Source organism: Hippoglossus hippoglossus, chromosome 7 (genome assembly GCF_009819705.1).
Source record: "Hippoglossus hippoglossus isolate fHipHip1 chromosome 7, fHipHip1.pri, whole genome shotgun sequence".
Classification (NCBI taxonomy): domain Eukaryota; kingdom Metazoa; phylum Chordata; class Actinopteri; order Pleuronectiformes; family Pleuronectidae; genus Hippoglossus; species Hippoglossus hippoglossus.
The window spans coordinates 12,806,462-12,822,234 of NC_047157.1; the positions used below are offsets into that span (position 1 = coordinate 12,806,462).

The 15,773-nt window shown below is 42.0% G+C and overlaps 2 protein-coding genes across 2 annotated transcripts; both read left to right on the forward strand.

Moving 5' to 3' along the window:
* Positions 1 to 1,158: 1,158 nt before the first annotated feature.
* On the forward strand, positions 1,159 to 5,287 carry srm (spermidine synthase). The gene is made up of 8 exons (XM_034589763.1): positions 1,159 to 1,379; positions 2,418 to 2,538; positions 2,648 to 2,740; positions 2,850 to 3,003; positions 3,092 to 3,175; positions 3,437 to 3,582; positions 4,152 to 4,274; positions 4,400 to 5,287. The coding sequence occupies exons 1-8, from the start codon at positions 1,249 to 1,251 to the stop codon at positions 4,415 to 4,417; spliced, it is 870 nt and encodes a 289-aa protein (XP_034445654.1). The 5' UTR covers positions 1,159 to 1,248; the 3' UTR covers positions 4,418 to 5,287.
* Positions 5,288 to 10,760: 5,473 nt separating this feature from the next.
* On the forward strand, positions 10,761 to 12,285 carry cort (cortistatin). The gene is made up of 2 exons (XM_034589764.1): positions 10,761 to 11,077; positions 11,420 to 12,285. Exons 1-2 carry the CDS (start codon positions 10,973 to 10,975, stop codon positions 11,645 to 11,647), a joined length of 333 nt encoding a protein of 110 aa, XP_034445655.1. The 5' UTR covers positions 10,761 to 10,972; the 3' UTR covers positions 11,648 to 12,285.
* Positions 12,286 to 15,773: the final 3,488 nt, after the last annotated feature.

Here is a 15,773-nt window from a genome sequence, read left to right on the forward strand (position 1 = left end):
AGAATAAACAGCCAGCAGGCTCCGGGCATGTGAGACCTTTGAATGTGTGCATTTGGGAAGTGCCAGAAAATGCTCTGGCCTTGATCACCCCTGTCCATTTGTTTGTTGGTAGGATTATGCAAGATTATGTAAAAAAAATGACTGGATGGATTTCCTCAACAGTTGGTGATAGGATGTGGTATGTGTCAGGAGCGAATCCATTAAATGTTGGTGCAAGTCCAGGAGTTTTCTTTATCATTGTGAGATGGGACCTTGTTCAACATTTTTGTTCCTCAGAGAATAATAAATGGATCTTATTAAAAAATCTGTCTGTAATGAATTCAAATTAAACCTAAGGGAGCTCTGCACTTCACCTTCCCGTTTGGTTCTGTTCTTTTAAGGAAACCTCATGTTGCAACCACACCCTTCACTCGGGCAAACCCTGCACCACTGACTTTACTGACTTCCACATTTCATAAGTTGACTCTTAATTTGGCACATTAATTTGGTTTGGGTAATAAGATATACTTTAAGTGGTATACTGGTGTGTCTCCCTTTGGTTGTGGCCACTTGAGCCGGGTCAGGACAAATGTATGAACTCTGAATGATGTGTGCACCGTACTGTTCCTGCGTGAGAAATAAGTACATAAATACATAGAAAAAAGTGATTGCACTGATTCTACGTTACACACGGCCACGCACGCTGTAGTTGCTGCGGGCCAGCGCATGCGCAGCAGCGTGCCACCGTGACAACTGCATGCATGTGGCACATCCACGAGCACATGGGGGGGGGGATTTGTCTCAGTGGTTTGCCACCAGATCTTCTTTGCACGTGGCCAATGTTGTGAAAGAGTATATTTTAATCCAAACTGTGATCTTTCCCCATAACCTAACCAGGCCTGGTGTTTACAGTGTCCGAGCACAGTGAGGTTACACAGGCCTGGGATCAGTGAACGGTTCGATTTCCTCCCCGATGAAGAGGAGACCAAACTTTCCTCTTCACTTGAACACCACTCCTCTCCACGGGGCGGGGCCACGAGCCGATCTGAGAAATCACACAAACTATACTCGAGCCGGCTCACGCTGCCACCCCATTGGCCAGGGGCTGCCTACGTCACCGCCATCCGCGGCTTCCCATTCGCTGCACTCAGAGCGGACAGCAAGTTTATGCGTCGGCGCACGAGCCGACGTCACCTCAGTCACACCGACGCCGCAGAGAAACACACGGAGGAAACTGTCCAGTTGTACTTGTGGCTGTCGGCTGCAGTTATGGACCACATTAAAGATGGCTGGTTCACGGAGCTGTGCACGCTATGGCCGGGCCAAGCGATGAGCCTGCAGGTGGAGGAGGTGCTCTACCACAAGAAGTCCACGTTTCAAGATGTCATGGTTTTCAAGAGGTGAGTGCTAACGGGGCTAGCTGTTAGCGTGCCCTGGCAGTTGAGCAGCAGCAGCAGCAGCAGCAGCAGCGGCTCGTGGGTTCGGCTAAGTTTGCTCAGCTGGCAGCTGCTCCAGAGTTTCTCCCTTGGTCTCAACTCTCACCTAACAAGTACGTTAGCCTGTTGGCTAATGAGCCGCAGACAGGGCGGTGAGGGTGTGTAATGGTAACACACTGACAGGATAACACAAGTCACGGCAGCAGTCATGGAATTATTCATTGATCGATCCTCGTCGTGACCACGCAGGGATTTAAACTGTTCAGGACACAGCAGTAAACGTAGAGTTAGCATTTTGAAGCATCTGTGTGGTGTGGGGGGGTCAGAGGTCATGGTCAGCTGCTTGTACATCATATTTAAATGCAACACTATGCAGTATAACGTGTGTAGTTTATCACACCTTAGCTACAAGTAAGAGAAGTATCGCAGTGATACTATTATACTATTATATACATGATGCAGCACCTTTTTAATATCAGAGGTCAGCAAGTGCTCTGCCTGACAAAGCAGACGCAGGAAAGTGTATTTACAAACTCATGCACACTTATAAAAAACATCATTTCATTGATTATATTCAATCAATCATTCATCATCCATGTAACTGGTCACTTTATTGACGCAAACAAATAAAACATTTGCTTCCGGACAATATAAAGGTAATAAACCTACAAAACAAACCCAGTAGTAGAAAAAAAGTAAAGATTCTAAAAGGTAAAACAAACGTCAACGAAGATGATCAGCTACTCCACACTCTTCTACATGACTCGTGTGTTTCATCACAGTTGACCCTGCATATCTCTGTGTATTGTGGGGGAGCCAAAGATAAAGCGCCCTCATGGAGTCCTGATCAATGCATCAACTTTTAGGGAACGGCTCGAGTTGCAGTCATTCAGTAGACTCCTGCTGTCTCCTGCACACACGTGTACACATTCAAAATTAAGTCTATTTACCTTACACGTGTCAAATGTGCCTCTCATGCCTTGCTGTCACGTCACTTTTCAGTAAAACCTACGGTAACGTCTTGGTGCTGGATGGTGTGATTCAGTGCACAGAGAGAGATGAGTTTGCCTATCAAGAGATGATTGCTAACCTCCCGCTGTGCAGCCATCCTTGCCCTAAGAAGGTACCACTCAAAATTAATTGTTTTTGAAATTAACGAAGCTGAAATACCACTCAGGAGCAGTCACGCCTTCCTGTCATGACAATTCAACGGCACATTTTCTGTTTTGCAGGTTCTGATTATTGGCGGTGGCGATGGCGGCGTGCTGAGAGAAGTGGTAAAGAATCCCCTGGTGGAGTCGGTGGTGCTGTGTGAGATAGATGAGGTGGGAACAACACAGTCATGGATTCGAGCTTCTCTCCATAAAGCAATATTGGTTATTTTCCCTGCTTTAACACCTGCTCATATCAGTGTTGATGTTGCCTCATGTGTAGGATGTCATTAACGTCTCGAAGAAGTTCCTCCCGGGGATGGCCAAAGGGTTTTTCAACCTCAAGCTCACCCTTCATGTTGGAGATGGCTTTGAATTCATGAAGCAGAACCAGGATGCCTTCGATGTCATTATAACTGATTCCTCAGATCCAGTCGGTAAGTGCCACTTTTTCAGAGTTGTAACATCTGACCTTGTCAGCTGCTGTCGGAGGCGGTCCTATCCCGAGTTGTGTTTTTGTTGCAGGACCTGCTGAGAGTTTGTTCAAGGAGTCTTACTATCAGCTGATGAAGGCAGCGTTGCGAAACGGTGGAATTCTTTGCTCCCAGGGTAACTTTAAATTTTACCTCAGTTTTCTTCCAAGTTAAAGAAAAGCTAACAAGTCATTAGAAAGGCTCTTACCTAAGAAGAAGTCATAACTGTCCTATCAAATAACAGTTAAAATCATTTTCAATCCTCCCAAAGCACTGTGTGATTTGGTTTTTAGTAATCCCTCCCATGCTGTTTTATTACCGTTTATTAAGTCTCTTTCAGTTATGTCAAGTTGAAACGATGAACATGCCCTTCATTCTGCTCTTGTCATTTTCTCAGGAGAGTGTCAGTGGCTCCATTTGGAGCTGATAAAGGAGATGCAGACCTTCTGCAAGACCCTATTCCCTGTGGTGGACTATGCCTACAGCACCATCCCAACTTATCCCAGCGGCCAAATTGGATTCATGCTCTGCAGTAAAAATCCTGTAAGTGAGCTTGTCACTCTACATCACACACACACACGTGGTGCCTATAAACGCCACTAGCTTGAAGGGATAGTTCACCCAAAATGGAAAATTCACTCATTATCTACTCACCACTATGCCGATGGAGGGGTGGGTGAAGTGTTTGAGTTCACAAAACCATTTTGGAGTTTCAGGGGTGAACAGTGTTGCAGCAGAATACAATACAATTGAAGTAGCTTGGGGTCACTTCTTCAAACCATCAAGCCAAACATACAATGCCTCCATACTGCTCCTGTGGTGTCATCCAAGTGACCAAGAGCCCCGACATTCAATTTCGACTCGAGACGGCGTCATTTACACCATGTTTTTAAGGCTAAATGTCTGCTGCTATCCTCAGCCCGGAGCCGCAGCTTGTCTCGTGACACTCGCGAGCTGCTGTCGTCACGTGCCCCTTGGGCAAGAGCATAGAGGCAAGAGCTTGTGCGTGAACTATCCCTTTTAATGCAAAAACTATAGCTGCTCAATAACTTGTCTGGAATTGGTGATGACCATTAAATGACTGAGGTCCCCCTTCACTTTTTTTCAATCAGGAAACTAATTTCAAGGAACCTGTGAAAGCTCTGGTAAAAGAAGAAATGGAAAATATGAACCTTAAATATTACAACCCTGAAATTCACAAAGCATCATTCGTCCTCCCGGAGTTTGCAAGAAAGGTATGTTTGACTTATTTTCCAGATTTGACTAGTATTAGTGCAGAATGATTGAATGATTTAATTAACTGGTGTTATTTCAGAGTAAAGTTAATCTGAGGACTCTGCTACCTTTCACTCTTTGGCAGGTGCTCTGTGAAGCATGACCAGCAGTGACAGACCACCACGTTCATCCTCTACCTGACCCTCAGACGACAGATAAACACCCTTTTTCTACGGCCTCTCCACCTCCTCAACACAGTCCAGCTCAACTGAAGCGGCCTCCTAAACGATTTTGTGCGGTGGCGTCTCATAATCAGTGGGTGGAAACTTGTTGATTTCTACAGACAAAGTGTTAGTTTGTTCCCTTCCTTCCAGCGCGCTCTCTCTGTTTATTTATTTTTCTCATGTATTTGAATATTAATTTTTACTCTAATTGTCGTACCAACGTTTTGTGAAGAGCTATTTGATGGGCGGGGCTGAGTGGAAAGAGCATTGTCATCAAACCTGACCTCACTCTGAAACATTGTATTGTTTATTGGATTCACTGCACATGTTATGCAATATATTACATACCATAGAGAGTATGTACATGTAATGCATTTTTATTTGTAATGCTTGATATCATCTTGTGCTAATAGGAAAATACAGTGGCCATTTGTTTCTACTCTATATTCAGAATACTGTGACCTCTACACACGATTGATCCATTTTATTTGTTCTTTTCATGGTCAGAATCCATCGTTATTCATTTGAGTTTAACACAAAGGAATCAAGTACTTTCTTCTTTTTTGTACTTCAAATTTTATGCAAGTATCAAAAATAGCAATGGAAAAAACAGGTGGTTGACAGATTTAGATTTTTGATATTCAATTTGTCTGGTTTTAGGGACCAGGAAGTTGATCGTCTTTGTATTTGATAAATTTGCAACAAGTACATTTGGTTGATGGCTGCACCTGATTTACTTTAATTAATATGAACTTAAACATCACCAACTAACAAAGTACTTTAGAAAATTGGGCTTAATTCACAGCACACAGTGTGTGTGTGTGTGTGTGTGTGTGTGTGTGTGTGTGTGTGTGTGTGTGTGTGTGTGTGTGTGTGTGTGTGTGTGTGTGTGTGTGTGTGTGTGTGTGTGTGTGTGTGTGTGTGTGTGTGTGTGTGTGTGTGTGTGTGTGTGTGTGTGTGTGTTGGGAAAGGTACATGAACTCTTTAAGATTCCTTCAGTGTCATAGTAATTCACTGATGTGTTAATCCATCGAATTGTACACAATACCAAATAAACTGTTAATAGTCATGTTACTGCCGCGGGTTTAAGTCACAGTATTTAGTGAAACAAAATACGGCCTGTCTCTTGTAAACATAAAGTGTCGTTTCACACTAGTCAAGACTTTGAATGTGACATTTTCCAAAATAACTTTGAAAAAAACAAAAGCTTTTATTGATGCCAGAACTTGTATTCACTACATCAAATCAGGTACGGCCATCGCTCCAGTGTATTTGGTGCTAGTTAAGTGATGAAGTCCGTAACCTCCTGCTCGCACAAAATCAACATCTCTCTGCAGCGGATTTTTTATTTATTATTTCTGACTCTAGCATAAATTGGATAATTAAAAACAAGACATTATTAGGTGTTATAGTGAACCTCCTAAATTAATAAAGTAACAAACAGCATTTAGTTTTTCTCACTTTGGATTCCAGATTGAATATGAAAAGAATGAATGATCCTCAGCTTACGATTCTTCCAGTGCCTGAAAATGGTTGTTGTTGAAAACTGAAATTTTTTTTCTCCTTGTATCTATGGTAGTGTTCCAGGCAGATAATTATATTGAGTTTTCATTCAAGACGAAAGCTCAAATGTCACGAGTTGAGAAAATGGTCTCTAAAATATCTTGAACTTCAAATGAGGTAAATCTAATTGATGCTCTCTGACCATCAATTAAATATGGAATATTGTAATGTTGGTAAAAGAAAATTAAATATGGTGTTGGAGCTTTGCAATGCAAGAAATACCTTTTTTAAAGGTGATTCATTATGCAATGATAACTTGCAGTATTGGGTATTGACCACTGATGGTAAGCCTGTAAACTAATGTGTTTTGCTGCAGGATGCTGTTCATTTCTCTCAATGGAAATCTCATGTCTCAGTGTGGTTTATTTGTTTGTTGAGCTAATGTCAAACACTTAATATCTGTTACTTTTAATTCCACGAGGAATGAGAAACGGGGTCGTACCTGAGCAATGAGTCTGTGTTTTTATAATAATTATGAACTGTAATAAATTGAACATAAAATGGTTCTGTTTGTATTCGTCCTCATGACTTTACTCAGGTTTATGCATCATTACAACGAGATGCAGAACTACAATTCAGCTCTTGTTTTAAAATGTGATATGGTTTAAAAGTTGTGATGCTTTTTATGGAGGAAAAATAAATTCTGTGTCTCACTTAGGCTGCAGGAAATTGGAAAAATGGGAATGATGTGTTCAGGGTCTCTCCATTTGTCTAAAACTGTACAGTTGCAATCAGAAGTATTCAACCCCCTCACCTCAAAAGACAGTGATTTGGATGAAAGATAATGACAATAAATGACAAAAAACCTCATTAAACAACAAATATTTATTGAAACATATTTGAGTTATTTTGACAACAGAAGTTGACTTAACTTTGAAGTTCAAATGAAAAATGTAACTTTTAACACGTGCATGTGCAGTATTATTCAACCCCCAGCTTCAGTACTTTGTGGCGCATCCTTTAGCTTTTATAACTTCTAACAAACGTTTTCGGTAAGTGCTGACAAGCTTCTTACACCTCTCGATCGGAATCTTTGCCCATTCTTCACGTGCATAAGCCTCTAGCTCAGGGATGTTTGATGGCTTCCCTGCTGCAACTGCCTTCTTTAAATCCCACCAAAGATTTTCAATCGGATTTAAATCTGGTGACTGAGAAGGCCACTCCAGGACGTTCCAGGATCTTTCTCTCAACCAAGCGTTGCTTGACTTGGAGGTTGTGCTTGGGATCATTGTCTTGCTGGAAAGTCCAATGATCACCAAGGTTTAATTTGTCAACAGAAGGCATCACATTCCTCTTTAAAATGGCCTGGTATTTCTGGGAATCCATGATGCCAGGTACACGATCAAGATTGCCAGTTCCTGCTGCAGTAAAACAGCCCCACATCATCAGTGACCCACCTCTATGCTTGACCGTGGGGATGGTATTCTTCTGGTCATAAGCCTTTCGCACGCCAGACATACCGCTGGTCCATATGTCCAAACAGTTCCAGTTTGGTTTCATCAGTCCATAGAACTGTCTTATCCAAATTCCTCCTGGCATATTCTAGCCGACTTTTGATGTTCCTTGTGGTCAAGAGTGGAGTGCGTCTTGGAGTCCGGCCATGAAGTCCTTGTTTATTCAGTGCACGTCTTATAGTTGCCACTGAAGCACTTGTACCAGCCTTCATCAGGTCATCCTGTAGGTGTCTTGCAGTCACACGGGGGTTTCTCTTAGTTGTTCTGACTAAGTTGCTAAGGGCCCTTGATGAAATGTTGGGCTTTCTTCCCCCGGCCAGGCAGGTTTGCAGCTGTTCCATACGTTTTAAACTTCCTTATAATGCTCCCAATGATGTATCTTGGGTATTACATTTTTTGGAATTCTTCTTATACCCAAGGCCCTTCAGGTGTGATGAAATAATCTCCTCTCTCAGCTTTTGTGGAAGCTCCTTTGTCTTTCCCATGATTGCAACTCACCTTGAATACCTTCATGGGTGGGGTGTATATATGCATCACAGCTGAAGCAAATATAGGATCATTATAGAGTTCCCAAAGGCTTAATTATGTTTCAACTCCACTTTAGGCCATAAAAACCGTCAGACCGCTTTAAAAACAACAATATTAAATAGGGGTTGAATAATTGTGACCTGGCTATCTTAACAAAACATACTGTTACACACAAATACTACATCATGCATTTTCTGTGTTGATGTATCACTCAACTCATAAAGAAGTCATCCGAAGCAGAATCTTGCTCTTTGAAAAAACTTTAATTGATAAATCCTTAAGATCGTTGGGGGGTTGAATATTTCTGATTGCAACTGTATGTCTTAGTTTTGAGCTAATCGTTACCAATTGCAGCATCACTTTAAACCACAGGTTAATGTGTGCTTTGTTGCTGCTGTTTATTTCAAATGCACGACTCTGCAATGAACAGCACTGAGATCCGAGTGCAGTGTCCATATTTAGGCACAAGATGGCAGACTTTATTCTGTTAATGTAAAAGCCAGTTTCACACAGTGGGGGCTCTGCCAGGAGGTAGAGCAGGTCGTGCACTAACCAGAGGTTTGGTAGTTCCATCCGCCTCTCCCCCATTCCGCACGCTGAAGTGTCCTCGGGCAAGATACTGAACCCCAAACTGCCCCAGATGGCTGAGTGTGACTAATGTGTGATAAAGTGCTGTCCATAGATGCACTGTGTGAAACAAAACAAAACTGTTCTGTCGTCATTTAACATTTACATTGTAGAGGTACAAACAACTAATGCTGTTCAAACTCATCAAATCCTTATTCAGAGGCTTTAACAATTTTGGGGGATTTCCTTTGAATTTGAATGAAAAGCCCTTTGGCTTCATTAAATTGTTCAGGTCAGTTGCTGTTTTGCAGTGTGAGGTGTCACTGTTGCTCTCCGTTGCATCAACTCTAGTGGTTGTGTAAGAGCTCAGTTGTCACTAGTTCTCTATATATGTCCAACCTTTGTTAATATGATGTGGCTGGACTCATTTGTTCATGAGTGACTTGGACAGTTCACCTTTATATTATACAGCAGAGACCGTGAATACAAATTGGGAGAGTTTCTGTTGCAGTTAAAAAGGAGGATTTACGTACATCTGCAGATTCACGGGTTTGATGCAAACAACACAAAATCCTCAGATGAACTCGGGTGGATGTTCCTTTGTGATCTCTGTCAGAGATGTCGAGGCGGCGCTGGAGGCCTCACTTGAAGTAATTGTGGTGAAGAGTGAGACTTCCACGCCACGTTAATAATATCTGGGAGCTCCTACACACCAGCCGTCACGCTGACGTTTGCCACTGTTTGAAGTCTCTTGCCGACTGTATTGCGAACGTTGCAGATCTTTCAAATACATATTGATGCCAGTGGGGCCATTTCAACTGTCAGCTAATCTTTGGATTGGCTCCGGGCCGTCTTCAGCTCAGCAGTGTGTGAAGAAAACACCTCAAGAAACTGTTTTGAAAGCCCAACAAATCAATTTGAACGTAACTGGACTATGAGTACTGTATGTTCCCTGCCTGTAGCACACTGTCTGAAGACATCTGAACAGCAAACCCAGTAAACTCTGTTAATTGTGCTGTTTCAGTGATGTGTCCTGGAGGCTGCGGTCAGCATCTCAAACACTTGAAACGAGGATGTATGTTTTATGCTATAACTGCTCCCTGTAATGGGCTTTAGTGAGGAGTTCACCTCATGTAGACCAGAATAATGGGGCTTTAGGAGAAGCTCACACAAATTTAGTGATGTTATGTGGTCCTATATAAAAAGGTAACAGTATTTAGAGATATGACACATATGAGTCTATGTAAGCTGCACCACAGGGTTCCTTATAATCACATATAGTAGTTACTCACTAGATGAATCAAAACAGCTTAGTCTATAATGTGAATTGAACTGAACAGCATCCTAACTGAAATATGTTGCACTCTCACAGTGGGGTTCTAATTTAGAAATAAAATGGCAAAATTAGCCATCAGCTCCTCACACATCTGGCACGAAGAAGATGTGCTGCATCTTTTTTTTTTTTTATCTTTCTTCATCTTTTCTTTTTTTTCCCCACCAGATCGGTGATGTGCATTTCCTGAAGACACGTCCTCCAGTCATGGTGAGTGCCGGACCAGTCAATTGCAATCTGCAGGTGTCAGTGAGGCGCTCAGAGGCGCTGTGACAGGAATCAGATGCTGTCATCTGGTACAATCAAGTGCTAAACACTGGGATGTGCAGGGGATCAGGTCCACTTGTGATCCGTTTGCATTCCTTTTAGATTTTTTGTTTGATTGCGGCTGCAGGAAAACGCGAGCCTGTTATCTTGAGGAGTATTGGGGGGGGGGGGGGGGGGGGGGGGGGGGGTTTGGAGTACATCTGGGGAGATCACACAGTTTGATTTGAGTTGTGGAATTGTCCGCCCTGCATTCTGAAGAGGTCCTGTTTCAGACCGTCTTATCCTAATTGCAAATACATTATCCACATGTTGATGTCAGACCCTGGTTTGAGCCCGGTGACGTTGTCTGCTGCAGATGTTCTCTCCATGAATCACACCAGCACAACCGACCACCTCCATTTGTTTTGTCCTGACCTCTCCATCTCCCCCTCCTCTTCTCCCACATCCACCACCCCCGCCCCAAACTGCACACACACATACACCCTCCACCCTTCCGTCACATACACCCACCACCGGCTACGTCAGTGGCAGACGGGGGGGGGGGGAGGCATTATAAAAGAGTGAGGGACTTTGGAGGATGAGGAGAAGAAACACCAGTGGTTTCTAAGTCTTTGTGACCAGCTGCCTCCAACTGCACTGCACTTTCTGCACCGCTCTCCTCTGGATCTCTGACTTGTCTGAGCTGCTCACACTCTTGCTCTCAAACACACACGCACTTACAAGATCTCTGTGAGCCTCCTGTGACCGTAGCACTGGTCCGTCACCTGCACTCCTGCCACAGCATGCAGCTCCTGGTGGTGTTAGCCGCTCTCATGGGGGTTGTGTTCAGCGTTAGAGCAGCCGCTGTGCTTCCTGTGGACGACCGGAGCCCCATCCATATGAACAGGGTGAGTAGATTTTTATTGTTCTATTAATTTCATCTCTTATTACTGATTGTATGATCTATTTTCTTTGCAAAAATCGAATTGAATAAGTAACATTTTAGAAAGAATATCTGATGTTATTTTGAAAACTGCTTGTGTAATCAAGAAAAAAATGATTTGCCTTTGATTTGCATTTGAAAGAATTTCCGCTAGAGAGTGAAAACAGTTTTCAATTATTCCAGTGAACTCAAGCTTAAATTGGAAAAGTAAAAAATAAGTTTTTTTTAGGCTTTCCTGTTAATTTGTCACAATCTCCCATGACGGTGTCTTAATAACATATTCTCTTCTCCTCTGCTTTTTGCTCAGGAGCTGAGCAAAGAGCGCAAGGAGCTAATCCTGAAGCTGGTGTCCGGCTTGTTGGATGGAGCCCTGGACACCAACATGCTGCCGGGGGACGTGGCACCTGTGGATCTGGAGGAGCCGCTGGAGTCTCGCCTGGAGGAGAGGGCTGTCTACAACCGGCTATCACTGCCTCAGCGCGACCGCAAAACCCCGTGTAAAAACTTCTTCTGGAAAACTTTCACCTCCTGCTAACAGTGCCCCAAGAAGCCCCCTCCCAACCCACCCACCAGGCTCTGCCCGCCTAACGGGCTCCATCCCTCCACAGCTCCACATGAACTGTAGTTGACCTCAGCTGTACATATCATCCACACCTGTCCGACACGCAGCATTGATGGACTTCACTGAGACAGTGTGTCTGTTTGAATATGAATTATTTATTTATGTATAAACAAATGTATGTATTTATGTATGTAACAGTTTCTTTCAGGGTCAACAATAAAGCATGGATCAAATATTTGGAATGGTAATATCAGTTAATTGCTTTTGCAAACTGTTCAGAGCAAGGGTCGTGTTTTTCCACCTGTTTCTAGATGAGTATAAATGCAAAGTCAGATTTCATGCAAAAGATATGGCTGCATTTTATTACAACTGGGACATTTACTGCGCTAAAATTGTTGAAATATTTTATGGTTTACCATTATCACTCAAATTTATCCCTACATCTGCTTTAATTAAGTCGTAAACGGCACAGTTTCTTTATTGAAAGTCAACCAATCCTTCCTTTTCAGGAAGGCAGGTGTTAGGAGCTAGCAGAGGGTATAATTCATACTGTGTGTATCATACCTATTCTGCTTTGTACTCGTTACAAATAAAAAATGCTGAAGGGGAAAGACTTGCGTAAGACGATCATTTGAGAAGAAACAAACATTTGAATTCATTTCACAATTCCTGAAAAAAGATATTCAATCACTTGTCTAAATACAAATAGTGGTGTTGAGCCTAAATGCTTTAGTTAAAGTAATAAAAAAAAAAAATCTAGGTGGTGACAATCTGTTATGTGTATATGTTTTATTATTCGCCCGACTTATTAATGCCTGGTCACAGGTTGAGGGAGATGCTTCAGTGACTTATCACAGGCTGTTAAACCTGTCAGTATAAGGAAAGTAAATAAAGTAGTGTTCGCAGCGTGCTGACCTGTGACAGCAGTTACAGCACATGTAGCACGAGAGGTAGAAAACCACTGTTTGATGAAACAGTGGAAATGTTTTTAAAATGTCCGATTTAAAGATAATAAAATGGTCACAGCGTGACCCAGTAAACCCAGTTTTCGATTGTTGCAGGAAAACACAAACCCACGCAGAACACCAGCAACTCATTCCTCAATCAGTCACACTGCAATTACCAATTCTCACGGCCTTCCTGGCATGTAGGACAATGTGATATGTGTTTTTTTAAACCACATACCAAGGTATAGTGTGCGGGGGATGGCCACAGTCAAATATTGACTTTCAAGCTCAGGGCACGCTGCAGTCCCTATTGGAGAGCTGACACATTTAATGCAGTAAATTACATGCAGGGGAAATATATTTTTATGAGTCAGTTCAATTAAATAGTGCTTTCATGAAAGAATCATACAACTGAACAAAAAGTAGCAAACTAGAACCAAAACATACTCTTAGGTTTGCTTCTGCTTTTCTGCTTTTACTTGAGTTTTCAAATAAAAAGTGACGTCAAGCTGTGTGTGAGAAAAACTGGCAATGCAGATATAATTCATTGCCGAGCAGATGTGTGGGGCAATCATCAAATGAAAGAGCTACAGTGAAATGTGTTAATTCTAAAATAACCTAACAACAGCGTGTCACCGGAGTCCATAGAAATCCCACACAGCTAAAGGCAAAGCTCGGAAGTGGTTTCATTTCCCTCCTTTCAGCTGGGTTAGTGTCTCATCATCTTCCTGAGCTGGATGAATAGAAGGTAATGATGAATGCATTTGTTTCACAGGTGCCGCAAAGACTCGAGTTAACCTCAGTTCACAGCTCTGATTCAATTACAGGTGGAACATGAAAGGCCCCGGTGATGACGCATTTTTTTAAATTCTCTTGTTAATGCGTACATGTTCAAGACAGTTTGGAGAGAAAAGCTCATCAATCGTACATAATATTTTCTTATTGAAAAAGACAATCAAAAATCTCCTGGAAACAGCACTTGATGCTGAGTTACAGTTCCATGAATTTCAAAGCGGCATAATTACATGGTTTGCTGTACCGTTCTTCAAAGATGCTGAATAAACAAAGAACCCTGTGGCCTAACTTAATTACAGGTTCCTCGCGCGGCATTTGTCATTGGTGGAATAAAAAGAACCGTTTTAAAAACTATGCATTTCCAGGTTTACAACTTGGCCAGAATAAAAAAGACACAATCATTTTTAAGTGTGGAAAAAAAGAGAAATATTTCTTCTCTTACGCAGTACCTGGTACCAATCAGTATCTCTGGGCTTGCGATAACACAACAAAACAATTTGATGTCAGCGGAGGTGCTGTCCACTCCTGACTTCATGCTCCTGGGCTCAAATGAGCATACAGAGGAGCAACATCAAAGGCAATGCCTGCAAGCGAAGCATTTTCCTTTTGATCTGAAGGAGGAGGGAAGGCAATGCTCAGGCCTAACTGTGTAATTCAAATTTAAATGTGACTTCATATGTGCCGGTGTTTAAAAATAACAAAGACTTAGGTTTTGTCAGTGCTACTCATAAGGAAAAAAACAACTTCAAAGTGAACCCACTACCATTACATAAATGCAGAGGATAGTTGTAAACTTTATAGGATGTGAGAAACTAAGGTATCGCTAATTGTTCTTGTTTCCAGGTTTTGGATGTTTAATCGGCGATGTTATGTGTAGTTTGGTGGTACATCGTAATATATGATTTGTGGTTATTAAATGTTGAATCATTCATCTCTCAGTGCAAAACAGGGTGACTATAAGTCAGGAAGGGGATAACTCCAAATTAGACTTGTACTTATGTAAATCTACACATATCCATCCATCTATTATCTATACCACTCAGCCTTTAAGGGCCGCGGGGGAACTGGAGCCAATCTCAGCTGACATTGGGCCAGAAGGGGATTATCCTGGACAGGTCACAAGTGTATCACAGATCCAAGGTACAGAGACAAACAACCACTCACTCTCACATTCACACAAACAGTCAATTTAGAGTCTCCAATTAATCTAAACCCAATCTGCGTGTGTTTGGACTGTGGGAGGAAACTGGAGGACCCGTAGAAAACCCACACAGACAAGGGGAGAACATGCAAACTCCATATAAAAACACTGCTGTCGAAACCGAGATTCTGATACATGTTACAATTTTAGGTCATCATAGGCCAATCAATGTTTGCATTGTGAAAAGGGTCAGATATAGAGACTGAGAATTATCATTTAAATCTGTAGAGATTTTTAGCCTATTTTAGAACAATTCTCACAATCTAGTCAACCCTGTATCTCCATCTTATTTCTACAGTCCAAATATATAGAGAGCTATTGCAAACGGCTCTTTTTGTTTTATCAATGATTGCAGAACCAAAATACCTCAAATAGATAATCCTACAACCAATCAGAGCAATGAAAGGTTTGTCGAAGCACAGCGCAACGGAAAAATATCTGGAGGGAATGTCTGGTGGAAAATATATGGTACAGTTTCAACACTCGGCAATGTTATGGACTTTTAAAAGACTTTATGATTTAACCTTCTGGATATTTTGATATTTTGGACTTTACTTTGTTGTTTTCCTTGTGTGTGTTTTTTTTTGTCTCTGTTGTTTGCTCCTAAACGTTTAGTCATGTTTTATCCTGTTAGTTTGTTAATTAACTTTGTGTCTCTCTCTGTGCACTTTACTTCCTGTCTTTGTCTGCTGTCCCTCCTTCACTGATCATATGCTCCGCCCTAATTACTTACACCTGAGTCTTACTTCCTGTATTTAAAGCCTGTGTTCCCTCCTGATTTGTTGCCGGTTTCCAGATGTGAATTCCCATGTTTTCTTTGTGAGTTATTTTTCAAGTTTGATTTAATTGCCGACCTGTACATCTACGTGAGTCATATCAAACTCCTTGTGTGCATCTGCATTTGGGTCCTTACCTCTCTCAAGCGTGACATACAGTTTGTTTAATAGTGGCTCAATGGTGGATTCAACAGATCTCTCCATATCAGCGGCAGCCATCTTGATTGTAAACCAAAATGTGCTCCCCTGTCCTTTTAGACAGCCCACCCACCATTTTAGATCAGTTTTGTAAAGGGAGGGAGGGAGTCATGCTCAAGTGGGAATAAACTGGTTTCCAGGTTCCTGCATGTTAAGTTACTGTTAGACATTTAACAACATTA